Here is a 26,066-nt window from a genome sequence, read left to right as displayed (position 1 = left end):
CAGATGAGATTATACATGCAGGAAAACAAGGGATGCTTTGTAGATAAAAAAAAAAAAAAAGTCTTTCATCATCACACCACAGCGGCTGAGTTTGGTGTATCCCTCCCTCACTTTCTATCTCGCTCTGACCTGTGCACCTCCAAAAAAAATCCAATTTGTGTGACAAAAGGTTCCAAATATGACAGGAGGGGAGGACAGGGGATTTAGGACAGATAGATTGGATTATTGTGAGAGGTAATAATGGAGACAAGCTAAGAGGTGAGGTTTTGAGGTGTAAGAAATGAAGACAGGTGGTGAAAAGATGAAGCCAGAAATACATGTCAGAAAAAATGTATTTTAACTGGGAGGTGTTCAGATGGGATGAAGGGAAAAGAGGAGGATAAGGAGAGAGAAGGAGGGACAGAGAGAGATAGGTCGATGTGTCACATGTAGATAACGTGAGAGAGGTTAAGTTCAGGAGGTATAGAGTGTCGCCTAAAGAAACCAGGAGATAGGGAGCGGGGGCAGAGGCACAGGAACACAATCCCAACGCCAAGACAACAGCTGATGATAAAACCTCCTCACCTGCAAACACTGGAGACACATGGAGAGCAGCACAGTGCAACACTGAAGAAAACAAGAAGAGGACATGCACTGACAGAGAGAGGGAGGAGAAGAAGATTATTTTTTAAATATTTTTCCTGGAAAACTTTCCTTTTTTTAAAAAGAAAAAAAACATTATCTGGGAAAAAGAAAAGCTGCTGACATTATCAACAGGGCGGATTTTTGAAACAAATTTCAAGGGCAGGTATACAAATCTTATGACCTCTTTAGTGTTCTGTGTGGAGATTTTTTTAACATTTAAACAAAAGAAGCAAAGATTCCCATTGTAAGAGAGGAGAGCAGAGAAGAGGCAAACAGAAGGTGAGGGAGGGGGAGAGAGAGAGAGAGAGAGAGAGAGAGAGAGAGGGAGGGAGAGAGAGAGCGTGAGCCTGTGACTCCGAGATGTTCATGATCATTCGGGAGACGTCCGCCGCAGGAGGCGGTGCAGCAGTGATGAGCGCGCCAGCGGAGAGGAGTGCAAAACAGGTGTGTGAATATGTAACTGTGTGTAACTGAATGTAAATAGAGTCTGTGTGAGTTCAAAGTGTTCAAAGTGTTCATGTGTGTGTGTGTGTGTGTGTGTGTGTGTGTGTGTGTGTGTGTGTGTGTGTGTGTGTGTGTGTGTGTGTGATTCACTCTGTACTCTCTTTAGAAACACACTTTCTGATGCTTTTATGTGTTCTTAAATGCAACCTGTGTGCTCTCAGTGGTGCATGGATTCAGTTATGTGTTGATGTGTGTGTGTGTTTGTGTGTGGGTGTGTGTGTGTGTAGTGTTAGACCAAGATGAACTTAAATTATCAGGACATTTAAAAGCAGAGTTTGACTTTACAAAGATATCACTTTTGAAAAAATGGTTATTAGCAACACTCTTCCACACATGATTTATAAGTTTTCAGGTAAATTAATTACTGTACATACTTTTGTTTCTGTTTATGCTCTAAATTTGATCGCACAAGATTTTATAAGAGTTAGCTGCACAAAGTTATGTTTCTCTATGCAGCACATCCAATTCAGCTCTAGCAAAGAGCTTCACAACTGAATAGTCTACCTCTGTGCACTGTTTCCACAGTATCTGTGTGTGCAACATGTCCCTCCTGAATTGAAAATAATCACATTAGCACCTCCTTTTCACAACCAAAACTGACACCAATTAATCTGAGGCTGTTTGCGATCTGATCACCGAAATGATGTCGAAGCACAGCCATTACACCCCAGGCTCCACCTGAGAGGTGTGTGCATGCTGAGTAAAAAATGTTTTTGCATGAAATGTTTTTTTTCTGTACTGCAGTAAAGGTAGTCATGTGCAATGTGCTTCTTGTGCATGTTAAATTGTAATAAGCATGAAAAAATGCTATTTTTCTGCATCCTGAATACAACTTTGAATTTTGATGCAATGCATTGGGAACATATAAGTTAAATGTGTGCATCAGTCCCATGATTTCAAGGGTCTTCACTCAGGTTCTAAACCCCTCTGCCTCTTCTTTCTCAGGTGCAGGCCGCCATCAAGAAGAAGGTGGAGAAGCAGAAGAAGCGATCCAATGACCAGGGAGGGGGTGCTGCAGACGTTCAGATCACCTCACCTCTGCCTCCTCACCTCCAGAGACCAGTGGTGGCAGCAGTGTCTGAGGTGGAGGAGGTGGAGGAGGAATGTGAGGAGCTGGACAGGACTCTGGAGGAGATGATGGAGGGACCACCGAGGAGAGAGAGGGAGAACGAGGAAGGGGAGCCTGTTGACCTGCTGCCCATAGTGGACTCTGTATTTGGACAGGTAAGAGCCATTTGTATGTGTGTGTGTGTGTGTGTGTGTGTGTGTGTGTGTGTGTGTGTGTGTGTGTGTGTGTGTGTGTGTGTGTGTGTGTGTGTGTGTGTGTGTGTGTGTGTGTGTGTGTGTGTGTGTATGACCCCTGAGTTCATCCGTGTGTGTTTCATGTGCTCCTGCATCAAGTTATCCGGTTGATTGAATGTCCCGCTGATGGCCTGATTGAAACTCTAAGCCTCGGATTCAAATTTAAAGCCTGGCTGTGTACCAGATTGTGTAAGTAGCCATCTCTCCCTCGATCTCTACCCTCATTGACCCCACAGCAGGGGCAAAGATCACACAGCTGCAGCACAAACATTCACAAATTTGCCTTTTTGTCGACCAGAAATCTGAGTTGTAAACCGCAAGGACTAGAGCTAAGAATGCGGATAGCGTGTGTTAGAAAGGAATTATACTCCTCTACTTTGGGAGACATTATGAGAGTGTAATCCGTAACAGATACGGCCATAATCAGCCACAGATCTGACTCTATCTCAGTATCTTATCACTCACATGGTAAGCAGTGACACACGACACGGCACGGTAGGCTACAAACATTACAGCATCTGTCACCCTGGAGGTCAGACATGTGGGATCATGGTGTGAGAAAGTGCTGGCTTTGTGTGTATGTGTGTGTGTGTGTGTGTGTGTGTCTATGTTTGAGTATGAAAATAAAAATTAAAAGAGGTTACTCTTCAGTTAAAGCCTCTCTCACCTCCTGCAGGGGACTTGCTTGTGAGTCACTCTTCTTTTCTGAAACTAAAAAAGAAAAACACCCGATCACGTCAACACACTCCGAACACGAGCGTGGCTGAGGATAGAAACAGGAAATAGTTATTAAAAGACAAAATGTGATGTCAGTGATGATGCTAGTGAGCTAAAATAAGTGTGTGGGAGAAGAGTTATATTTTTATGACACTGCAGGGTGTCCCCGAACCTGACTTTGACAACTGTTGTACGAGGATGGGAGTCATAGACAGTGAGCATGATGTTCTCCCAGCCCCCTCAGCCCCTTATTTACTGACCTGAGATCAAACAGGCTGAACTTAAAGAGGCTTACACAAACTCAGCTTCTTAAACTAATGTTTTGTTCACTCATTATTATCATAACCAACATGGCAACTCTGTCAGAAGCACACTTTTGGTTTCATTAAAAGATTTATGTCAACATTTGAAGGATGTTTAAGGTTTAGGTGGTTTACAAGAAAAATCTTTGAGACTTGACTGAATCTTTAGAGCCATGAATGACAAATAAAGTAAAATCCCACCCTAAACTAAAAACAGTTTAGTGAATGCACACAGTGATATACAGTATATATATTATTGCACTTATTCAGTTTATCAGGTTGACTCCCAATGATAAAAACTTAATACTAATACTAGTATTACTACTACTACTACTACTACTACTACTACTACTACTAATACGATTAATACTACTAAAACTAATAAGAAATACAACAACAACAACAACAAAATAATAATGATAATAATAATAATAATAATAATAATAATAATAATAATAATAAAACATTTTATTCATGGACACCTTTCAACACACTCAAGGGTGTTCTACAATAAAAGTGCAGTTCTAAAAAAGTGGGTTAAAGATGAGTTAAAACGGGGAAGGAAGTCAGTTATAATAAAGGATGTACATTTTTTAGCAATTACTGTATGATATCGTTATAATGTCCTATTATTTATGTCCTAGAAAATCAGCAACATACTGTATTCTTAGATTTTGTAGAAGTTTCATTGTAGTTCTAAACTAATCTTCGAGAAAGTAAACAGTATTTTAGAGCTCATTCTACGATCTGGGGCAGGTTGTATCCTGGAGCTCTCATGAATGCGGCCTGGCTCTGAGCATGCCCATGGTGTATGGTTAGTGTTGTAATATAAGAAGGTTCTACTGGTGGATAGGATGGACAGGGAAAGTTGGCATGGAGGAGGGTGGCTCTGAGATGCCAGAGCTATCTGTTAAGCTTCTCTGAGGTGTCATTGGCATAACTCAACGCAACAGAGATGCCCACTTGATAACCCCAGTTATGTGCTGTCTCTCGCTGCTCATCTGTCCTCATCTATCTCAGGCTGTGGGGTGCATGAGGAGCCATGTGGGAGGCTGCCAGACGTATCAGTACAGAATATTGTTATGAGGGCGTGACGGGATGGGATGGGTTTCTTCACTGAGCGCTCATCTTTCTGATTTAATTATGAGTACCTTGTGTTTATTTCAAATACCTTGGTAAGTTTATACATAACTGATGATTTAATGATAATAAATAGTCCATTCAAACACCATTATATATTAATTAACTCATCACTCATTCATTGTTGAAACATAATCTTATATAGCTATTGGATTGCATGCCTGCCTGATGGCAGAGTACATCTTCAATTCAATTTCAAGGGCACATTCAGCTCAACCCACTGATAGCTTGGTAGGTTACTTTACCTACTTATTTGTACTGCTAAGTTAAAATAAAGTGTGTAAAACATGATAGATAATGACATGTAATGATAAACAGACACAGCTTACAAAAGATAACTGAGGTATTTGTGTGTATGTTTTCTATTTATTTACTTTGGTACATTTCCTCAGATTCCCTTCCAACATTTATAGATTAGATGAAAAAAAAAGGGTTAACCTATAAAACAGAATATCGATTATAGATATTTTTTTCTGTTAAACTGTACATTAAGTACTTTTAATGAGCCCAACCTTGGCTAAATACAATATGTATTGATGATATGTATGGTTTGAAATGTTCTCCCTGTTTCCCACTCTGCCCAAACGTACAAAAATTTAAAGTCCGACCTGAGAAAGCGTGCCGAGCTAAATAACATTTCTTTCATTCCAGATGAACATTTCAAACTAAGTTGTCTGTGCTTGGAGTAACTTAGTTTCTGTTTTTAGTCCATGGTATAGTTTTTAGAGATTTCAAGTAATGGTTTTCTAAATAAACATAATTTAACAGAATGTACTCCTATGTATTCTTGCCTGCTTTAATGTATTTTGAAAATACAAAGTTTTGAGATTTTTTAAGAAGTACTTTGAATACTTAAGTATTTTTAAAAGAAAGTACTCCAGTACTCTAACTCAAGTGATAATTTGACAAAGCAACTTTCACTTGTATTGGAGTTATATTTGACATGGAGTAATGAAGCTGTGTACTTTGTCCACCACTGGTCACAGGCCTATATGATCGTCCTAACTTTCCTCCCCTGCACAGCACTCCTGGCTGACAGTGTTCCATACATACACATATGTACATTCCCTTCCTTCCTGCTCGTTCTCACCTGTCTCTTCTCTTGTTTCTTTGATTGATAGCTCTCGTTAGAGGACACCATTGAATGTCCATGGTGGACACCGATAATGCACATCTGACACCAGATCAGTTCATGATACGTCTGTCTGTTACAGAGCGTACGCTGAGCCCAGAACAAAGAGCAGAGTCACTTTACACGAGCACTGCCCGCTCGCTTACCAACTCACACACACGCACGCACGCACGCACGCACGCACGCACGCACGCACGCACGCACGCACGCACACACACACACACACACACACACACACACACACACACACACACACACACACACACACACACACACACACACACACACACACACACACACACACACACACACTAAGGTGAATCAAGAGTCAAGGAAGGTATTAATTAGTTTGGATGGTGAAGTTGTCTAGTATCATTTGAGCAGTTGCGTTCTCATCATAGACTGTATAAATAATGGACGTAGTATCTGTGACGTCACCCATCTGTTCCTGAATGCTGTTTTGAAGCCAACCGATGGCGGCAGCCATATTGGAAATGCAGAACTCAACCAGGCAGGGTGTGACATAAAGAGGCGGAGTTTGAGCCTCCTAGCCAACAGCTATGTGTTCCTGTGTACTTCAGATATTTTGTTAGTTTACATCGGCAACTAATATCCACGGTGGAATTAAGAAAAAGGTGTGTTTATATCATGTATTTAGAATACAGTGAGGACCACGCTTTTTGACTTGTGGGTCTTTCTTGTCACAGTTCAGGAAGGACCCAAGAGCAGAATTAGGGAAGATAGTGGATTTATTCACAGCAGGCAAAGCAGAGTATAGTCCAATCCAAAGTTCAAAAAACCAAAAGCAGTCCAACCAGGCAGAAGTACAAAGTCGGCAGGCAAATCCAAAAACAGGTTAACAGGCAGTGGTCGAATTCCAAGGAGACAAAAGAACATATAGCAGGCCGAGATACAAACAGGCAGGAGCACACAAGACAATCTGGCAACCAGCAAAGGAACAGACTGGCTTAAGTACCAGGGAGTGATTACCAACAGGTTGCAGGTGTGTGAGCAGGAGAAAGCAGAGGGGGTGGGGCTAGGAGGAGCAGGCTGCTCCAGCAGTGTCCATGACACTTTCTATTGACAGAAAACTGATCATGTGTTCAAACCAGCAAAATACACATGAGAAGCATGTGATGAGAAAATTTCATTTTGACTCTTTCAACCAGAAAAGACTATCTGAAACAGTCTGTTGTCTTGTTATAGCCTCTGAGAGCTGTCATCTGTCCGCATGCCTTCTGGAAAAGTTATATCATTACATACTGTCATGAAGTCTTCACTACAGCAGCTGTCAGAGGGTTGAGGGATCTGTCCTAAAGCAGCCTCTAGTGGTGAGGGCTGATTATTGCAAAAGGCCATTGATCAAACAGATTGAGGTGTCTCTGTTATGTCTCACTGTTGATACATCTGTTTAGTGAGGACAGAGATGTGAACAACAGGGATATTTTCTTGTATGGAGCCGTGCAAGCTGTTTTTTAAATATGTTTCCTGGTTCCACTTTATCTCTGGACTTTTTGTGTGAGGAGGTGAATTAATACAAGTCAAAGTGGGACATTGTAGAATTTTCACATTTGAATTTTTCATTTTTTGACCTCTTAAAGTCCCAAAAATAAATACATCTGAAACTAATGTATCTTTGATAAGTGCAATCTACTGAACTTATTCAAGACCTGATAGAACATATTGACATACCTTTGTATGTAGACCAGGGTTTACTGTGTGTGTGCATGCAATGTGATAATACGTTTTAATTTAGATAGAGGAAAATATAGTTCAGATTATATTTTCAGTATTTGGAAAAAACATAAACAATGTGTGTTTCTTTGGGTGCTTACTGGACTTGTGAGACACCAGACAACTGCTTCTGACTGAGTCACAGTAGATAGATTTTACCATGAGATTACAGGGAAGAAGTCAGATTTTAATAGATCATCTATTGCACATTTTCCATTACAGGGTCAGACATTTTTTTAATTCTGGGTTTTCTGAAATGCAGGATTACATCTTTAGCATTTAAAAAAACACTTACGTTTTAAAAAACATTACTTTAAAAGACAGGTGTGTTTGTCTGATATTTAGCCAATCAGACTCTTGTGGTATGATGGGAAACTGAAGTAAATGTTACAGGGGACTGGTGTAGATGTAAATTAGCTTTAAGCTAGCTCTGGTACAATGCATCCAATGACAACATTTACTGTATGTTTAATATTGCACATGGTCCCTTTAAAAATAGAATGAATGAATAAAACAGACATATAGCCAAAAAGTGTCATTTAAGTAGATTAATGTGCCAAAATGTGCACAAAATCTTCATCAATGAGACCAGGATTAACACGTGTAATACCTAAAGTCAACATTGACTTCTTCAGCATTTTAATACAGACAGTTAAATATCATTTGAGCTGATAACAGTTTCTACACTGTGTCCTTGCTGAGAATATGTGCTGTGCTCAAGTGGGTGGATACATTCAAACCAAAAACTCTAGATCTAGATACAATTTTACACACACACACACGCATGCACTCGCGCACGCACACACGCACGCACACACACACACACACACACACACACACACACACACACACACACACACACACACACACACACACACACACACACACACACACAAGCTGTGCACTCCATATGGGTGCTCCGTAGTAAGCAGAGTTTCCAAATCTACTTTTGGCTTCTGGACAGATTTGTGACAGATGCTTTGAGTGAGCTTAGCCGACCACTTAGAACAGCGCTCATAACATCAATATGTGATTTTTATGTTTTCAGTGCTCCAGACAGTTCAGTCAAACCTTTGCCAGGAAGTATGAGGTGGCGCTCAGGGCGACTCTGAGCCCTTTTTTTTTTTCCTGCTGAGTGACAGAATGACCGGAGTCGGTTTTATAAGCAGTCATTTGCACACGCTCAGTTGTTTTTTAATTCTTCTCGGAAAAGATTTTCATCTCACAGCTCAGAGATCAACTCTAACACTTTTCAGGAATTAGGGAACAGAGATTTGTAACTTTGGTATTCCCATATTTGACACCAGAGCAGTTGATCTTCGAAAAACGTTTCTAACTCTCTGTAGCCCTTAAACTCAAACTGATCATTGTGATTAAGAAGTTTATTTTAACTTCCAGTGGATGGCAAAATCAATGCAAACCTCACAGAAACTTTAAAATGCAACATAACCTAAACCTATAGTTCTATAATATTCTAGAGATATTTTCATTTATAAGTTGATTGTAAATAAAATGCCTGAGCTGTATTAAAAACTGTATTTTCAGTTTTGTTTCAAATTTTAAACAAAAAACAAGTTTCTCACACAGCTCTTTAGGTCAAACCAGACTCTCTCTCCTGTTTCCTGTTTTCCATCTTATTACTGTGTCACTTTATCTTTTCTCTTAACCGATATCCTCATCTCTCAATCTTTCCCTTCAATCTGAATTAGTGAGGATTAATCCCTTGCTGTTTACGTCTTCTTAATTCCCACTCTAAAACTCTTCTCTCTGTAGATGAAGTCATATGAATGCTCGTGCAACATGTGGATCAGAGAGAGAGAGAGGGAGGGAGGAGAGGGCAAGCCACTGAAACAGAAAGAGGGGGATTAAAAACGTTGATCAGTGTGAGGAGGGAGAATAAATGATGCTGCTTCTTTTGAAGAAACAAACAGAGTGAGCTGCATCAGGGATTCCTGTAGACTGGGTTTTTTGGTTTGTGTGCTGCTTTGCAGACTGTGGTTCTTACAGAGATGGGTGGAGTCTGCCTGGGTTGCTCATGCATGGACTAGAGCAGGGTTAATTACTTTTTTTAATCTATGTTCTATCAGATGCGATGACTGATTGCCAGCATGGGACACACAGAGAAGTGACAGCTCTAGTTTGAGAAAGACCTCTAAGAGAAGAGAGAAGTGGGGGAAAAAGGAAGAAGAGATACAAACAGACTGATAAAATTATAGATAGAGAGGAAGAGGGGGAGGAGGGAAGCTGGAGGAAATAATTTTTGGTGACCAGGGAAGGGAGGTGATGGGCAACTGCACCAAACCATCTATGAAAAACAAAATGAAGAAGGTAAGAGCTTTGTATCATCTTTCTGATTATGAAATGAACCAGCAGCTTGTATTATGTTTTGGTTAAGACATACATTATAGTTTTGGAAGCTTCCTGGTAACTTTCTTTCATAACTTTATCCCTCAATAATAGTTTCAATAATTTATTTATTTATTTTTGTAAACACAAGAAAACACAAGAAGATATGTGTTGTTATTGAAGCACTGGTTGTTCTAATCCAACCACAAGGAATGTCTTTGTTTGTTGTTGCGTCACTCTATTACTCAAATAAATAATCAAGGACACTCTGCTTTCCCTCCTAATCAGAAGTAGAGAGAGTGTCAGGACAAATAAAGAGGAAAAAGTTGAGACAGTTTGACAACGTTTGATGTGAGTGAGTGATTGCATATAACGAGCAGCTTATGTAATCCAGTTTTTTAACCATCTCTATCTCATGTTCGTGTGACTAAAGACAAACAGGTTTAACTGTGTTCATTGAAAGAGTTGACAATGTTGAGAGAATCAAAGACTGTGGTTGAATAACAGTGTGGTCTGCCTCTGAAGGGGGCCGTGGATGGGGCCCTGAGGAGTAAAGTGAGGGCAGCAGGGCAGCATGGTCTGCATTTGGAGGGAGAGGAGGATCAGGAGGACGTGGAGGAAAAGCCATACAAGGATGCTTTCGGTGCGCTGGTGAAGAACTGCAACATGCTGCACATTGTTGGCCCGGCCTGCGTGTTCCTTAAACAGGGCTTTTCACTGACACTCGTATGTAACTCAGTTCATAAGATATGTGAACCTTGTATCATTCATTTGCATCCCCTCATCATGGCTGACCCTCCTGCCCTCCACTGAACAAGCTGTGTCATTCCATCACGGGCCTGGTACAGAGGATCAAAAAGTGCTGGCAGAGCACATGCTCAGAGAGATCGATCATTTAGCTCCATGGAAATTATTGACTGGTGTGAGGGGGGGGCTTCCTCACGACTGTGCGTCACAGGGGGACGGACAGGAAAATCGTGTGGCTGCCTTTTGGCTCAAGAGGAGGCCCCTGAAGTCTACACTGCAAAAACTCAAAATCTTACCAAGTGAAATTGTCTCATTTTTAGTCAAAATGTCTTATCCCACTTGATTTAAGATAAATTTACTTAACAAGTAACATTTGAGCAAGATAGAGGGACTTGTTGTAAGACAATGCATCTTAAATATCTTGTTAAGTCAAACAATCTTGAAATGATCTTGTTTTGAGTTGTAATTTAGAAGAAACAAGGTTAATTTTATATTTCATTCATTTTCCAAGATTTGATCTTATTTGTAGAAGACGGATAATCTTGATTTAAGACAAACACTTTACTTCATTTAAGTAAATGCATTTTATTGGATAATCTATCAGAAAACGGCTCCATTGCTAAAAGAAAGAAAGAAAGAAAAGTTGTTTTTTAAAGGGTGGGTAACAACTTTCAGGCACTGTTTCTTTTAAATCATATAAAAATATACATCCTCAAACTACATGCACACAATGAAACACCTACTTTTGAGAATAGCTGGCTTCTCCTAAAAAACAAAATGACTGAATATTAGTATATCCAGCTAACTATGAGAAGACATTATATCTCAAAATGCTCAAATTAAACTTTGTAATCTTATTTCAAGTACAAGATGGTCTTAAACCTAGAGAAGTGCTGCTATAATACAACTCAAATTAAGGTGAATATATCTCAAATGAAGCAGTTGACATGAAATGTATTAGTGCAAAAATATTTTTTTAAGTGAAAAAATACGAATTGTTATCATTCTTGGCTTATTCTGAGACACTAAGCTTTAAAATACTGGTAATACGTTTTCCCTGCTAATTTTAAGATCACAGTTTTCCAAATATTACGTCTTATTTTAAGAAATCTTACCAAGCAAATTTTCACTTGTTCTATTAATAGATTTATTTGCTTATTTCAAAACAAAAGTACCTTGAAATAAGTTTTTTTTTCTTGTCTTTGGAGGGGCATTTTTTCCTGTGTACAGTTATGAAATCAATTTAAGGTGAATAAAACTTGGACAAACCAACAAGTATGAAGCAAACTTAGGCAGAGAAATATCATACTGGAGAAATTATGTGTTGTACATTTGGAAAAATACAGAATGCTAAATCATGCTCGAACAAATGAAGAGGCAAGAAAAAAGCTCAAATAAACACTGAACGCATATCTGACATTTCTTCACTGCAGATTTGCAATGTGAGCATAGCAGAGTGTGAACCCTGCTTTGACTTTTTGTTCTGTTCAAATGTGGAAACAAAAAATATCATCATCATAAAGGCAGAGTCACAGGCTCAGTTGTTGCCTGCCAAATATCTTGTGCTTCCCTCTATCTGTGTCTTTCTCTGAGTCGCTCCAATTAGATAAGTCTCATCATCCTAGCTGTGGCTGTTATTTAATAAGAAGCTGACCATGTTACAGTGACAGAAGTACCAGTGGACACGTCCTTTGTTGTCAATGTACTGTAGAGGATGCCAACTCATATTGTACAATAGTCTGAATTCATGCTTTTAGTTTGTTGTGTAGAATAAACAAGCCCGAGGAAAGTAAATAAAGCAATGATCTGGAGGATAAGCCCGTGTTGTCCTCTCTAAAGCTCTTTGTGCGACACCATCGATACAACCTCCGCTGTGTCTACTTTGTTCTTCTGTATGAGCATTGCGTGTGAGCTTGAGCTCCATGTGCAAGATAAAACGTGGATATTAAGTATATATGTATTTATGTGTATCCGAACAATGTATACAAGAGTCTCTGTGCGAATTAAAGCCCCCAAATCTCATAATCTCCAGATGTTTGTTGCCTGAAAAAACCTCTTACAAATAATCTGGTGACTCCTAGTGGTTCAATGTGAAATGAGTCGACATATCTGGTTATATGTAATGCAACAAAGCTTAATCCATGTAAATACAGTTTTCATAATGTGAAGCGCTGGGTTTGTCTTTAAACACAGCTCACTGAACAACTGCACCATATTTGGAAATGATGATACTGAAGCAACATTATTTTGATGAGCGCAGTTTTCAAGGACTATAAAGGGGTGGTTTAAACTTTCATATCTTTCCCAATGTTGATCCACATGAAACCAAACTCCATTCATCACTTCTCTCTTCCCTTCTGGTCACTTGATGTTCATGGTTATAATTTCTTCTCTGTTCAGTGACTGTTTGTCTCACAAAACATGTCATTTCAGCTAGTTATGTGTGTGTGATGAGTCAGACGTGTGAAACTAATGTGTCTTTTCCTCCGATGACAGGACAGAGAGCTGAGACCAGAGGAGATTGATGGTGAGGTGTTTTCTCTTTATCAGCCTCAGAACATGTAACATGCCAGCTGACAAACAAGCACTGACATATGTTTTTTTCTCCTTTTGTCAGAGCTCCGCGAGGCATTTGTGGAGTTTGACAGGAACAAAAAAGGCTACATCAGTCACAAAGACCTCGGGGAGTGTATGAGGACCATGGGCTACATGCCGACTGAGATGGAGCTCATCGAACTGAGTCAGCAGATCTGTGAGTAGAAGAAATGTCTGAAACATCTGAGAGAGCAGGGCAGAAGAGCTTAGAGCAGGACGGAGAAAATAATATAATTTGATAGGATATGAGGAAACATGATTGTGGAAATAAAAAACAAAATCATAAAACACCAGAATCAAAAATTAAAAGAAATATTTTGTCTGGAAAGAGAAAAAGAGCCCAGAATAAAATAGTAAAACAAAGATAAGGAAACACTGCAGAACAACATTTGTGCAATAACAGAACAGGAGAGGAGAAGGAAACAAGAGTGTGGAATAAGGAAGGATACACTAGGCTGGGGCCTTTTATAGGTTAAAGTTGAAAAACATGCCACATAACCACCCAGTTAACAGTTTATCTTTCTTCCTACACTGTGTGTGAAATAAAGGAAAAATGGATGTTAAAAAATATTAATACCAATTTTAAACTTTAATTACAAGGACAAGAAAAAAACAAGGAGTCAGAGCACAGAAAAACAAGAACTGTCTGGTTAACTGCAAGAACTTATTTAAAGGACCTATGTGTAGTTTTTAACTGGTCATAAAACTGATTCAAATTAACGTTAATGCCTCTTTATGACTAAAAAAATCCAACACGACCAACTGGAGAGAGGCTGAGTATCCCCATAGAGTTGTTTTCAATGTATTGATTGCTGCTGGGGAGTATTCTTATGGGAAATATTCACAGTGAGTGGTGTTGGTTTGGTACAGCAGTTAAATTGTGTGCCCCATGAGACCACAGTCCTTGAAGTATATGCTGCAGCTTTGATTCCAACTTGGCATTAAAGCCAAATCAAAGCTGATTCAACTAGAGCAGGGACTCATCTGTTTCTTCATTAACCCTGCTGTTATGTTGCAGGTCAAATTGACCCTTTTTAAAGTCTATTTTAGGCAATATACAGGACTGTCTCAGAAAATTAGAATATTGTGATAAACTTCTTTATTTTCTGTAATGCAATTAAAAAAACAAAAATGTCATACATTCTGGATTCATTACAAATCAACTGAAATATTGCAAGCCTTTTATTATTTTAATATTGCTGATTATGGCATACAGCTTAAGAAAACTCAAATATTCCTATCTCAAAATATTAGAATATCATGAAAAAGTATACTAGTAGGCTATTCAACTAATCACTTGAATCGTCTAATTAACTCGAAACACCTGCAAGGGTTTCCTGAGCCTTGAAAAACACTCAGCTTGGTTCAGTAAACTAAATCACAAGTATGGGGAAGACTACTGATCTGACTGCTGTCCAGAGGACCATCATTGTCACCCTCCATCAGGAGGGTAAGACACAAAAAGAAATTTCTCAAAGAGCAGGCTGTTCACAGAGTGCAGTTTCAAAGCACATTCACAAAAAGTCTGTTGGAAGGGGAAAATGTGGCAGGAAACGCTGCACAACCAAGAGAGATGACCGCAGCCTTAACAGCATTGTGAAGAAGAGCCGCTTCCAGAATTTGGGGGATCTTCAAAGACAGTGGACTGAAGCTGGAGTCCAGGTATCAAAAGCCACTGTTCACAGACGTGTCCGGGAAATGGGCTACAATAGCCGTATTCCCATGGTCAAGCCACTTCTGAACTCAAGACAACGGAAGAAGCGTCTGACTTGGGCTATGGAAAAGAAGCACTGGACAGTTGCAGAGTGGTCCAAAGTCCTCTTTTCAGATGAAAGCAAGTTTTGTATTTCATTTGGAAGTCAAGGCGCCAGAGTCTGGAGAAAGGCTGGAGAGGAGCAAAATCCAAGTTGCTTGAAATACAGTGTGAAGTTCCCACAGTCAGCGATGGTTTGGGGAGCCATGTCAGCTGCTGGTGTTGGTCCACTGTGTTTCATCAAGTCCAGAGTAAATGCAGCTGTGTACCAAGAGATTTTAGAGCACTACATGCTTCCGTCTGCAGAAAAGCTCTATGGAGATGATGAATTCATTTTCCAGCATGATCTGGCACCTGCCCACAGTGCCAAAACCACCAGTAACTGGTGTACTGACCATGGCATTACTGTCCTCGATTGGCCTGCCAATTCCCCTGACCTGAACCCCATTGAGAATTTGTGGGGTATTTTGAAGAAGAAGCTCAAAGACACCAGACCCAACAATGCAAATGAGCTAAAGGCCGCTATTGAAGAATCCTGGGCATCCATAACACCTCAGCAATGCCACAGGCTGATTGCCTCCATGCCACGCCGCATTGATGCAGTAATCCATGCAAAAGGATTCCCAACCAAGTACTGAGTGCATTAATGGACATTTTCAAATGTTTGATTTTGTTTTGCTGTTATACTTTTTTTTTTACTTGGTCTGAGGAAATATTCTAATATTTTGAGATAGGAATATTTGAGTTTTCTTAAGCTGTATGCCATAATCAGCAATATTAAAATAATAAAAGGCTTGCAATATTTCAGTTGATTTGTAATGAATCCAGAATGTATGACATTTTTGTTTTTTTAATTGCATTACAGAAAATAAAGAAGTTAATCACAATATTCTAATTTTCTGAGACAGTCCTGTATGTCTTCCAAACCAGCTAAATGCAGCATAAAAATCTGGGCAGCAAGTGACAGAAGAGGTGTCGTGTTCATTTATCAACATCACTTCATAAAAAAAAAAATTCAAAAAGTAAAATAAAATAAACAAAAATCTATGTCATGAAAAACTATTGTATTTATATCTAGGTATTTCCAATGTACATTTAAAACAGTTTTAACATTAATTTTAATGAAAAACGAGTGAGTTATCCTCATTGAACCATGATCTGTGAGAATTTAAGAACACCAATGGACTAAATCTTGATTTAAATGGTTAGTAATGGAGTTAAAAATTAGATTTAAAAAATGTGTTTTGGGATTTTTTGGGGTTCTAACACTTTTGGATAATTAAATATGCCATGTCAAATTTACCCAGGAACATTATTGCTGTTCCAGAGAAGCGAACATAACAGGAGGGTTAATGTGTTTCAGGTGGGGGTAAAGTGGATTTTGAAGACTTTGTCGAGCTGATGGGACCCAAGATGCTGGCAGAGACAGCTGACATGATTGGAGTCAAAGAACTACGTGATGCATTCAAAGAGGTCAGGATGTGTTTACTGTTACCAAATGTTGTTGGCCAGTTTTCAATGCAGACACTTAAATAAAACCAACATGTAGGTATTGACAATGTTATTTCATGCATTGCAACAGCAGCTGGTATAATGCCATTGATTGTGTGGTTAGTGTATTTCATACTGTGACAGAAACACTTATAATAAGATCAATGGATGTGATGCATTTTGTATCAATAAAGATAGTTTAAAAGAAGACTTTAAACTCCAAACCCTCAAACGTTCAAACATGCTATATTCCGTGCAGAGAAGGGTCACACCTTGTGTAGTTAAAAACACACACACAAAAAAACCTGTTTCTTCCTTGGCAGGTTTTCATCAAGATTAAAATGAAGACAGTATCTCATGTTTCCTTATTGGCCTAAAACCGTATTTTACAAGTTATAGCAGGAAATCTAAAGTACAGTTAAGAACAGTGTTGGCTCCTTTTCACTCATGGGGAGCTGGTAATTGTGTTTTTATCCTAGTGTTGTGCATGCTGAGTCATTGGAAAAACTTACCAGGTGATGAGCCATCTTATAATTCTTTAATTGCTTCTGCATTTAACCTGCTGGGAAGAGACAAAACGCAACTGTGAAAAAGGTTAGAGGGGAGGGATTAAGAGACAGGACAGAAGTTGTGCTTAAAAAAAACACAGTTATCCTGACAGTGCAAATTTACAGATGTATCATCAGCAAAATACCCAAATGGTTTAAGGACAGACTTTGACAGTAACGAAAAGTGTTTGGATTTTTCCTGCTAATGTTATGTCAGTAATTTGGTCTGCAGGTATCGCCTTTAGGTTCATAAAACTCCTTAAAATTATAATTTTTTTTAATTCCAAAATGGGGACATGCAAGAAAAAGTTTAGGAATCATTACCCTGTAAACAAGCAGACTCTATCACATTCATCAGACCACCCTCATGGGTAGAGAGATTTTCATCTGACCCGTTTCAGGTCAGCCCCAATCACAACGGTTTATCCAATGTGAGGGAAGTTAACGCCTAAGTGAGGCGTTATGTAAAGAGCCAAGATGACAGCTGCTGAAGTTGAGCGTTTTAGTTTGCTATTTGGTAAGTGTTAAACAAACAGGGAGGGAAATCATGTTCTGTAAAACTGACAAGTGATGGAATAAGTAACTCAACTGGTGATGACTGGTGACCCTGAGGATCACTTTATGCTGTCTGTCAAGGAAAAAAATAGGAAGTGAAAGTGAACAAAGAGGTTCCAAACTAATAGAGATTTGTGATGTTTCACTTTTGTGCCATCTTGTGGCAACAAGTTGAAAAGTTTTTTTAAGTTTTGGAATGTCTCAGGTATATTCAAGTATATTTCAAGAAAGTCTAGCGCTTGGATGTGACTCTTAGCATCTCTCTTCTCCACGTCCAGTTCGACTCTAATGGTGATGGTCAAATCAGTTTAACTGAGCTGCGTGAGGCAATGAAGAAGCTGATGGGAGAGCAAGTGACCAACAGAGAGATCAATGAGATTCTCAGAGACGTTGACCTCAATGGAGATGGTCTGGTGGACTTTGAGGGTGAGAAAAGTGTATTTGCCTACATTGTCTCTACAGAGACAATGTGAATTCTCTTCTTCTAATGCCTTTCTCTTGTCTTCTCAGAGTTTGTGCGGATGATGTCTCGCTGACCAGCAGAGGTCCAGCTGGCCCACGTATGAGATGAACACAATAGACGTTTTGAAACTACTGCTGGATTATGGACCAAACTACGTTCTAGTGACCATTCTTTATCTGCTTTTTAGAGCATGTATCTTAAATTATATTTTTTATATAAAATAAAGAAGAAAAAAGAATAGAAAAACAGCATCCAACCTCCGACTGACACGAATATCCATATAAACTTGAGATGCAGCATACATAGTATTCAAACAGCTTTAAAACATATCAAAAGCTCCATATAGACAACATATATGACTGTGTTTTTAGATGTATTTTTCTATCTCAGTGGTTGTCCTTTGAGTGTAAAATCTTGTTTCTAAACTGTTGAATTATTTTATTAATTAAAGAAATGTACAAAAGTTTGATGTGTGGCAAAATTACTCTTACTAGGTATAGAAGCTTAGTCTCGCACTAAAGCTGCCGGTGTGTTTTGATTTCTCCCGGGAATGACTTGGCTGACGCGTTGTACTGTTATATGTTTGTCCATACCATACCATTCACTGTAGTTGTTGAAATAACTGGTCTGAGGCGTAACTTTGGTTTGCAGCACAATACAATCCATTTATTGCATCACCGTACGAACAGTTAGACAGCGTCCACAAGTTTCTCATTCATTGCACGTACAAACATTTGAGACGCGGTTCTCCATGCCGCCTGCCGACGCAGCGTCACAGCATCCAACGTAACGACGTGACAAGGCAACAACGTAACAAACGCAACAACGACAACGTGACAACGTGACAACGTGAAAACGCAACAGCGGTCAAAAACCAACTGCCCTTCCGGGTCAAGACCTGGTCAAGACACACATCTGATAGCCAGGCGGTGACGTACTTTTATACCTGTGCCCTTAATGAGCAAAACGATGACACCTTGTGGCACAATAAACAATGTGTTTCAAAGCTTGACCCAAAACATGAATCTGGCTCTTACACTAGGTAAAGCTGTGAATAGTTTAAATCCTGTTATATGATTTAAGAATCATTGATTCATATATTTTTAAATTTCAACACAAACAGCACCTGACAAAGTTTGGTTGAAATTTCCCTGGGCCAAAGAGGTTTGTGTACACAAAGCATGTAAGAAAATATCCATATGTAAACCCAGATCTGTAAATGTTTTGGTGAGTCCACCAGGAGAGCTGTGTTTTGGACTAAGATTGCTCCATCACAAGGTCAAGTATTTAGCAGCCTGTTGCGCCAGCTTTGCGTAAGTTGTGTTCTAAGTTAGAGTGTAAAGTCCTCACTAAACCAGAAGTTGAAACTAGTTTGTTTGGAACTTAAGTTGTGTCGTTGTTTGGTTGCATCACGGAGACGTAAGAGTCATCTTAACTACTAGACCGTAACGTCCAAACTAACCAGAATATTGTCGCAGATATGACGTTGACACTTCAGCAGCCAATCAGAGGAAAGCATCAATTTTGATGCATTATCTTTCGTGGCTTATCTTCTCGGAACTAACCAACAGCTGAAACAAACTAAAGTAAAGTGATAACTATATCCTAAAGCCTAATCCACAGTGTGTATAATAACAGTGACATCAAGTGGTAAAATTATCAACTATAACATACGTTAATACTCAGGAGAGCAAATCTTGGTCATCATATTTTTCAAAGGATGTAATCTCTCTCTTGGATATCGCGTTGCCAACGTAATATAGCTGGGAGAAGTCCCATGATGCTGCCTGGGCCAGGTCGCTTCTGCATAAGTCTTGGCTCCAACATTGCATTACATCAGCGCCCATGGAGGCAGTGTTTTGGCTTCATATCTTAAAGTGGGCTGAAGTGAAGGCATGATGTCCATTCTATACATCTAATGATTCCACACTATCAGCAGCCAGTGAGCTCTGGACAGATATTTCAGGTTTGTGAATAGGCTAATGGTTGCATGTTGGTGAGGTATTTTTTCAATATTTAATTTTGAATATTTTTAATGAGCAGAAAATGTGTTTACTGTGTTTGTTCATAGCAGGTTGTCCTCTTGGCACAAGCCAGAGGCCATTTTTCCTCTTCCATGGCATCTTTGTCAATCCCAGGTTTAGTCTCTAAAGATTTCATAGTCGTTAGAAATTAGAACTGTTGTGTGTTCTGCTTTTATAGGAATACAGGAACACATCACTCTTATGACCAGAGACCCTTTACTTTAATTAATCTAAAATAATGATTACTAAAAAGACTTTTTCTGCAGAAATACGACTTCAATTAATAATTGTATTTATCAGTACTGATGACATAAGGGCTGAATAATAAGTAATTTACTGACTAGTCAAATGATAGAAGATAATACTCTATTTTTAAAGTATTTCAATGTTTTGGTCATTTTTTAGAATTTTAAAGACTTAATGCTCTCAGATGTATGATTTTCAAAAGTTTTAAATGTTTTAAATGTAAACTGAAACCTTCTAGACTCTGGCGGTAACACGTAGGCTTGGTTTAGGAGGTTTATAGAGTGATTACTGTCTTATCAAGCAAAATAAGCATTATCTCTTAAATAATCAGCCTATGGTCCCAGGATAAAGCAGGAAGAGTTATTTGTTTGTTGTTTGTTCAGTGATTTCACATTTTAAAGAAAATACAAAACATTTTCTGAAATCTGTGCAGTCAAGCATGACATTTGTCTAAATTTTGTTTCAATCCATCCAGTCAATAGAAATGGATACATCTCTTATACCTTTTTACACTATCATTTTATTTGTCTGTTTTGTTCATAGACAATTTTATCCAGTTGATTCCTCAGTAATAAGTAACAACAAAAACATCTTTCAAATTAAGATTTTCCTTTTTATTGAAAACTTGGCCAGGATTCTGTACAGCAGAGAGGATGTGCAAAGCACAGGGGCAAGAAGTCGAGGGGCAGGGGGGCTCTAGGGACTCAGTTTCCCATGGTGCATCAAACCCTGAGCCGAGAATCAAGAGTGTAAAACAGCCAGAGGTGTTGTGTTCCCTCTCTGAAGTTTCAGAGGACTGGGAGGGGAATGAAGTGAGGGACTAAAAAAAGGAGAAAAGGGGGGAAAGCAAAGCTCAGCCCATAGGGGAGAAAGAGAAAATAGAGACAGAGAGGAATGGAGGGTGGTCTAGCTGGTCCTTCCACTGAGGTGTTGTCTCTGATCAGGGGCAGATCTAGATCCTCACCCTTCCCTTCGCTGCCTTCGATCATAGACCTTTAAAAGTACTGAGGTAAAGCCTCAGACGTCTTTCCCCCTTTCCCTCTTCCTCCGCCCCTCTCCCTCACTTCCACTCTTTCTCTTTCTCTCCTTCCCTGAGCCTCACTTGCTGGCCATGGTGTAGCAGCCCTGTTGGTGCCACTGCATGTCACGGATACGCCTCACAGACTGAAGCTGAGGAGTGCGGGCGCCAAACTCATTGAAGTGCCTGAAGTCGCCCTTCTCCAGCAGGTACTGGCTGCCACGGTAGCCAGGGAACTGGTATCCCACAAAGCTGGAGAGAGAAGCAGAAACATGTCAGTATAGGACCGATTCTATGTCACTGAGTCCTTATCAGGGAACCCCAGTGTGATATTGGAGCTGACACCAACACTCACGTTCCACAGCTGACAATGATGCTGCCCACTCTGTCGGTGAAGCCGTAGGAAAACAGGCTGGGGACGTCATCGTCCATGATCTCCATCTTACGACCCTTGAACTCTCCAACCTCGTACAGGCAGATCTTGTGCTTCTCAGGGTCCTGTGGGGGAAAAAATATTATTGTAACTGAGGGAGGACTCTAAGCAAAAAGAAAGAGAAACTTCAGATTGTTAAGCCAAGCATGATTTTATACCATTCTGACGGGCCTGAAGGACAGCAGGTAGTCGTTTTTCTGACTGTTGCTCCAAGAATCCCAACGAGGGTACTCTCCCTTCTCCAGGATGTACATCTCACCACAGAAGTTCATCTGCTCAAAGCCCACGAAGCTGCGGGAAGAAACAATGTTCAGAGAAAATGTTAAAAGACGAGTATTTTGAGAGTGAAAATGTCACGATAAGTCTTCCTGTCAAACTTACGGTCCACTCTCGATGCGCAGGGAGCGCACACGATCCATGCCAAGGTCACACACATTCATGCACTCGTTGTTGATCTCGATCATGCGACCCTGAAAGTTCTCCTGGTCGAACACGAGCATCTGGAGGCACAAAGGCACACAGAGGAGTTAGAGGAACAGTAGCAAAAGTCTGTGAAATGAGCAACACTTCATGATAGGATTAACTGAATGTTTCTCAATATGGCTTAGGGAGAGCCGCCCACCTTGTAGGACATCATTCCTATCTCAGACTTCTTGCCCTGAGCGGCCTTCCCATCAGTCTGGGAAGAGGTCTTGGACTTATCTCCACTGGACATGATTACTGTGTAGAGAGAGGAGGGAAATATCACTGAGAGGATATGACATATGTAATTTTTAAGGCTGGAGGAGGCTTAACAAATAAGACATAGATAAAGTACTATTAATAGACTTGTATGAAAACTCTGTAGAAAAATCTATATATTTTGGTGTAATCAATGCCTCGTTCTCCACAGTTTACAGGATGTGTGTGGATTTGTAAACCTTACCTGTTTGTGTGTGCGATGACTGCGACGAGCCTCACTCAGAGTGTGTGCGGCCCGGGGATCGCCTCTCCTTTTTATACGCTGGCGCCCATGGGAGAGGGATTACTGGTAGAGAAACAAACCTGCTGAGGTCAGAGACACAAGACAAAAGAAACACCTCATCATCACAGAGGGACTGGCAGAGGCCATGGGTGGAGACAGATAGGACAGACGGGAGCTGGATGACAGACTACATCAAAATAATTTATAGATCTTGTCAATAAAAGTTAAGATAACAATGTAGGGGTGAATAATATGAGCAGAATTGTAATTATAAAGTATATTATTCAAAGTTATTCTATTATGTGGTTACATACATCTGGCTTCTGACCAAAAAGCTACAGGGAATGTAATGTTCAGGCTCTGTTTCCAGATAATGTCAGGTATAAATGAATGTCTGATCCAAACAACTGGATTAAATGTTTCATTGTCGGATTTTCCAAAACTTTCCATCTTGAACAGTCCCACATAAATACAAGATCACACACCACATCTGATTGGACATGATTGTGTGTGGCTCACTGGGTCTAATGTACTTCAACATTGTTTGATCAAGGATGTAGGGAGAAACTGTGTTTGGAGCTGATGTATTTATCGTATAAACATCTGCTTATTTTTCCTCTTCCCGGATCATAGAGACTGATGGACAGAGGCTGTATCATACTCTGATAGATAGAGTACAGCCTCTATCTGTCTATATGGGGGAGCAGGCTGAAAAGCGCTTGGTGCCACTGAGATACCATTAAGTGAACGAGACTAAAATGAAACTTGTCTTTCTCCAGCGTTGGTGTACTGACCCATCCCGCTATCCATCCTCAGCAGGGCCTCTCTGCTCGCTTGTTAATCCCCTCATTCTTCCAACCGATCCTAGCCCTTTGTGCCGGGGCACGCGCCGGACTGCTGACCGGGGTCGGAACATACCAGCGCACCTTTGTTTCCAGAGCACCAGCAGCACTATGGGATCTGCTGAGCTGGCCTCTGTAGCAGGACAACAGCGTCCAGGGACCACAGCGCCGACGCGGGAGCGCGCCTCTATGCTGCTGTGCCCAATGGATGGAGTGCACAGTCCCAGTTGGGAAAATGCACGCGCACAAGCAGGCGCGCTCCCTGACCGTCCGTATAAAACTGAAGCGCCAGGTGCTCTCAAAGCTCTACGCGAGGCAAGTGGTTGGTGTGTTTCTCTAGAGTTCATCCTTTTAAGTGCAAAAGTAGGTAAGGTTCCATCTCTGCTTTTATTACAACAAAGAGTCAGACACACAGCAATCAGTCAGGAGGAAACCAAAACACCTTACTAAACAGTCATACCTTTAGAGTTGTTTCATCTTTAAAAAAGTAAATTTAACTTGTTTTACCAAATCCTCATTTTGATTTCGATTCCTAGAAGTTAAAGATGTGTATGTAGATTGAACACAGTCATGTTTAACACTAAGACAACATGACAGGTAGCAAAAAAAATGAATTGGTCATAGATCTGTTTAGGATTCTTTGATGGATATTAGCCACACACTACTTTTGCAAAAACCTTCTACCATCTACTTCATCTGCATTTCTTTGTCCTCATCTTCCACTACAGGAGTCAAGATGTACAGAACTACAAGGTCCCCCATGATGCAGCCTCTGGTCAACTCAGGAATGGGCATGGCTCCTTTCTTCAAGGTAAACACACGCTCGATTGAGCACAATTTACATGTTCAAATCGCATATCGATGTCATTGTCAACTTATTTCTTCTTCCTCGGTGCCACCAGGTGACCGTGTTTGAGCAGGAGCATTTCCAGGGCAAGTGCCTGGAGTTCACCTCCGAGTGCTCCAACATTCAGGAGTGTGGACTGGATAACATCCGCTCCATCAGGGTGGAGAGTGGAGCGTAAGTCTCATGAACTCTTCTTCTGTGAAAAAAAAGGGGAAACGAAACCTAGTGGACAGACTTTGCGAGATATTAGGCATATGGATGGGGGGAACCAAGGGAGACCAAAACAAGAGAAGGACACAAGGATGTGTCATAAGAGAAGCTTTAGAGACTGAGACAACTGACATTGTGATGTTAACAGTTTTGTTTCTCTCTATGAACAGCTGGGTGGGTTTCGAGCACCATGACTTCCAGGGCCAGCAGTTAATCCTGGAGAGAGGAGAGTACCCTCACTGGGATGCTTACAGTGGATCCCTCTCCTACCACGTGGAGCGCCTCATGTCTCTGCGCCCCATCGTCTGCGCTGTGAGTTAGCCAATCAGTGATCCTCACGTGACACCTAACTTAAGAGATCCTGAACCTAACTCTTCTCCTCTCTCGCTCCCCCTCCACAGTCTCACCAAAGCAGTCGCATGATCATCTTTGAGAAAGAGAACTTCATGGGCCGCAGTGTGGAGATCTGCGACGACTACCCCTCTCTGCAGGCCATGGGCTGGATCATGCCAGAGGTTGGCTCCATGCACGTGCAGTGCGGCGCGTAAGTACCTGGGAATATGTAACAAGATGTGCTTTGTTAGGACACACACCTTTAATAATGCTGGTTCATTTTTTTTAACTGATTTACATTGGATTATGTTTCAAATCTGTCAATCTGTGGAAGGAGCTGTTTCCCCATTCTGTCACAGCAGCCCTTAAAATAGTCTCTCTAATACTTGCTGCCTTCTCTGCTCCTCCTTCAGCTTTGTGTGCTACCAGTACCCCGGCTACAGGGGTCAGCAGTACATCATGGAGTGTGAGAAACACAGTGGAGACTACCAGCACTGCAAGTCCTGGGGCTCCCACTGTCAGACCCCTCAGATCCAGTCCATCAGGCGTATCCAGCACTGAGAGGAGGACAGGCTGAGACTGAGACAGCAACCCCATCTTTAACCGATAACCCCCTCCTTTCTTTTTCTCTTCATTGTTTTCTTCCTCTCGACTTGAGAGCCACCCCAACCCATCTCTCCTCCACCACCACTACCGCTGCCAGAGTGTGATAAGAGACAATATCGCACTGTTAAAGCACAGGGAAACATGTTCCACATACACACACATGCTGACTTAGCTGACACTCACACTGTGTCTTTTTATTTGGTTTAGAGGTCCCTGCACACTTACACACAAACACTTTCCTGGGCTGTACTCTCACCTGAGCCGAGTGATGACGAGTGGAAAAGTTCTTCAGCGAGTGGGAACTCATCAGAAGGGAGATGAAGCTCCAACATGGCGCCGTGACCAGAAAACCTCCTCCTGAGCTGCCCTCACTCTCCTCAGTGTAGCAGATGTGCTGCAGTGCAGCTCAGATGTGTTCAGTTGTTGTTGTGTAGGAGGTCGATCCACAGGTTATAGCTAATAAACTCATTTTCAACTCATGTCTTCTTCTATTACAGAGCTGTGTGATTATTTAGACAGGAAAATGGGGGAAAATCATCCCAAACTAAAAAAAAAAAATCAAATCTTGAACATGCTGAAGGTGTTGTGAG

The 26,066-nt window shown here is 40.6% G+C and overlaps 3 protein-coding genes and 1 long non-coding RNA gene across 6 annotated transcripts; 2 read left to right on the top strand and 2 right to left on the bottom strand.

Annotated features, from left to right (window-relative positions):
• Positions 1-984: 984 nt before the first annotated feature.
• On the top strand, positions 985-18,337 carry cabp2b (calcium binding protein 2b). The gene is made up of 7 exons (XM_034690676.1): positions 985-1,068; positions 2,074-2,352; positions 13,045-13,075; positions 13,166-13,300; positions 16,260-16,369; positions 17,769-17,916; positions 18,001-18,337. The coding sequence occupies exons 1-7, from the start codon at positions 985-987 to the stop codon at positions 18,024-18,026; spliced, it is 813 nt and encodes a 270-aa protein (XP_034546567.1). The 3' UTR covers positions 18,027-18,337.
• LOC117817876 lies at positions 2,087-18,812 on the bottom strand. The gene is made up of 4 exons (XR_004632244.1): positions 18,682-18,812; positions 16,900-16,949; positions 3,098-3,141; positions 2,087-2,338 (listed from the first exon to the last, which is right to left on the bottom strand). It is a non-coding gene; the product is annotated as an uncharacterized LOC117817876 (long non-coding RNA).
• Positions 18,813-19,755: 943 nt separating this feature from the next.
• On the top strand, positions 19,756-25,944 carry cryba1l1 (crystallin, beta A1, like 1). Of its 2 annotated transcripts, XM_034690673.1 has the most exons (7): positions 19,756-19,919; positions 23,418-23,847; positions 24,209-24,291; positions 24,383-24,501; positions 24,708-24,849; positions 24,939-25,081; positions 25,284-25,944. In XM_034690673.1, exons 1-7 carry the CDS (start codon positions 19,872-19,874, stop codon positions 25,429-25,431), a joined length of 1,113 nt encoding a protein of 370 aa, XP_034546564.1. In that variant the 5' UTR covers positions 19,756-19,871; the 3' UTR covers positions 25,432-25,944. The 2 variants fall into 2 exon arrangements, with proteins under 2 accessions (XP_034546564.1, XP_034546565.1); XM_034690674.1 differs by lacking the exon at positions 19,756-19,919 and having other exon boundaries at positions 23,773-23,843.
• Positions 20,816-25,062, bottom strand: crybb1l1 (crystallin, beta B1, like 1). 2 transcript variants are annotated; one of them, XM_034690679.1, is made up of 7 exons: positions 24,945-25,062; positions 22,600-22,721; positions 22,297-22,394; positions 22,056-22,174; positions 21,833-21,965; positions 21,597-21,739; positions 20,816-21,493 (listed from the first exon to the last, which is right to left on the bottom strand). In XM_034690679.1, exons 3-7 carry the CDS (start codon positions 22,387-22,389, stop codon positions 21,322-21,324), a joined length of 660 nt encoding a protein of 219 aa, XP_034546570.1. In that variant the 5' UTR covers positions 22,390-22,394; positions 22,600-22,721; positions 24,945-25,062; the 3' UTR covers positions 20,816-21,321. The 2 variants fall into 2 exon arrangements, with proteins under 2 accessions (XP_034546570.1, XP_034546568.1); XM_034690677.1 differs by lacking the exon at positions 24,945-25,062 and having other exon boundaries at positions 22,600-22,818.
• Positions 25,945-26,066: the final 122 nt, after the last annotated feature.

Source organism: Notolabrus celidotus, chromosome 8 (assembly GCF_009762535.1).
Source record: "Notolabrus celidotus isolate fNotCel1 chromosome 8, fNotCel1.pri, whole genome shotgun sequence".
Classification (NCBI taxonomy): domain Eukaryota; kingdom Metazoa; phylum Chordata; class Actinopteri; order Labriformes; family Labridae; genus Notolabrus; species Notolabrus celidotus.
The sequence above is the reverse complement of the archived record's forward strand: the minus strand, read 5'-3'. Positions and strand labels throughout refer to the sequence as shown.

Coding starts and splice junctions, on each gene's coding strand:
- cryba1l1 (XM_034690673.1), top strand. CDS start 19,872: ATGATTCCACACTATCAGCAGCCAGTGAGCTCTGGACAGATATTTCAG. Junction 19,920..23,417: donor GCTCTGGACAGATATTTCAG/GTTTGTGAATAG, acceptor GTCTTTCTCCAG/CGTTGGTGTACTGACCCATC. Junction 24,850..24,938: donor TGCGCCCCATCGTCTGCGCT/GTGAGTTAGCCA, acceptor CCCCCTCCACAG/TCTCACCAAAGCAGTCGCAT.
- crybb1l1 (XM_034690679.1), bottom strand. CDS start 22,389: ATGTCCAGTGGAGATAAGTCCAAGACCTCTTCCCAGACTGATGGGAAG. Junction 22,175..22,296: donor TAGGAATGATGTCCTACAAG/GTGGGCGGCTCT, acceptor TTGTGCCTCCAG/ATGCTCGTGTTCGACCAGGA. Junction 21,966..22,055: donor CTGCGCATCGAGAGTGGACC/GTAAGTTTGACA, acceptor TTCTTCCCGCAG/CTTCGTGGGCTTTGAGCAGA.
- cabp2b (XM_034690676.1), top strand. CDS start 985: ATGTTCATGATCATTCGGGAGACGTCCGCCGCAGGAGGCGGTGCAGCA. Junction 2,353..13,044: donor TGGACTCTGTATTTGGACAG/GTAAGAGCCATT, acceptor CTCCGATGACAG/GACAGAGAGCTGAGACCAGA. Junction 17,917..18,000: donor TGGTCTGGTGGACTTTGAGG/GTGAGAAAAGTG, acceptor TTGTCTTCTCAG/AGTTTGTGCGGATGATGTCT.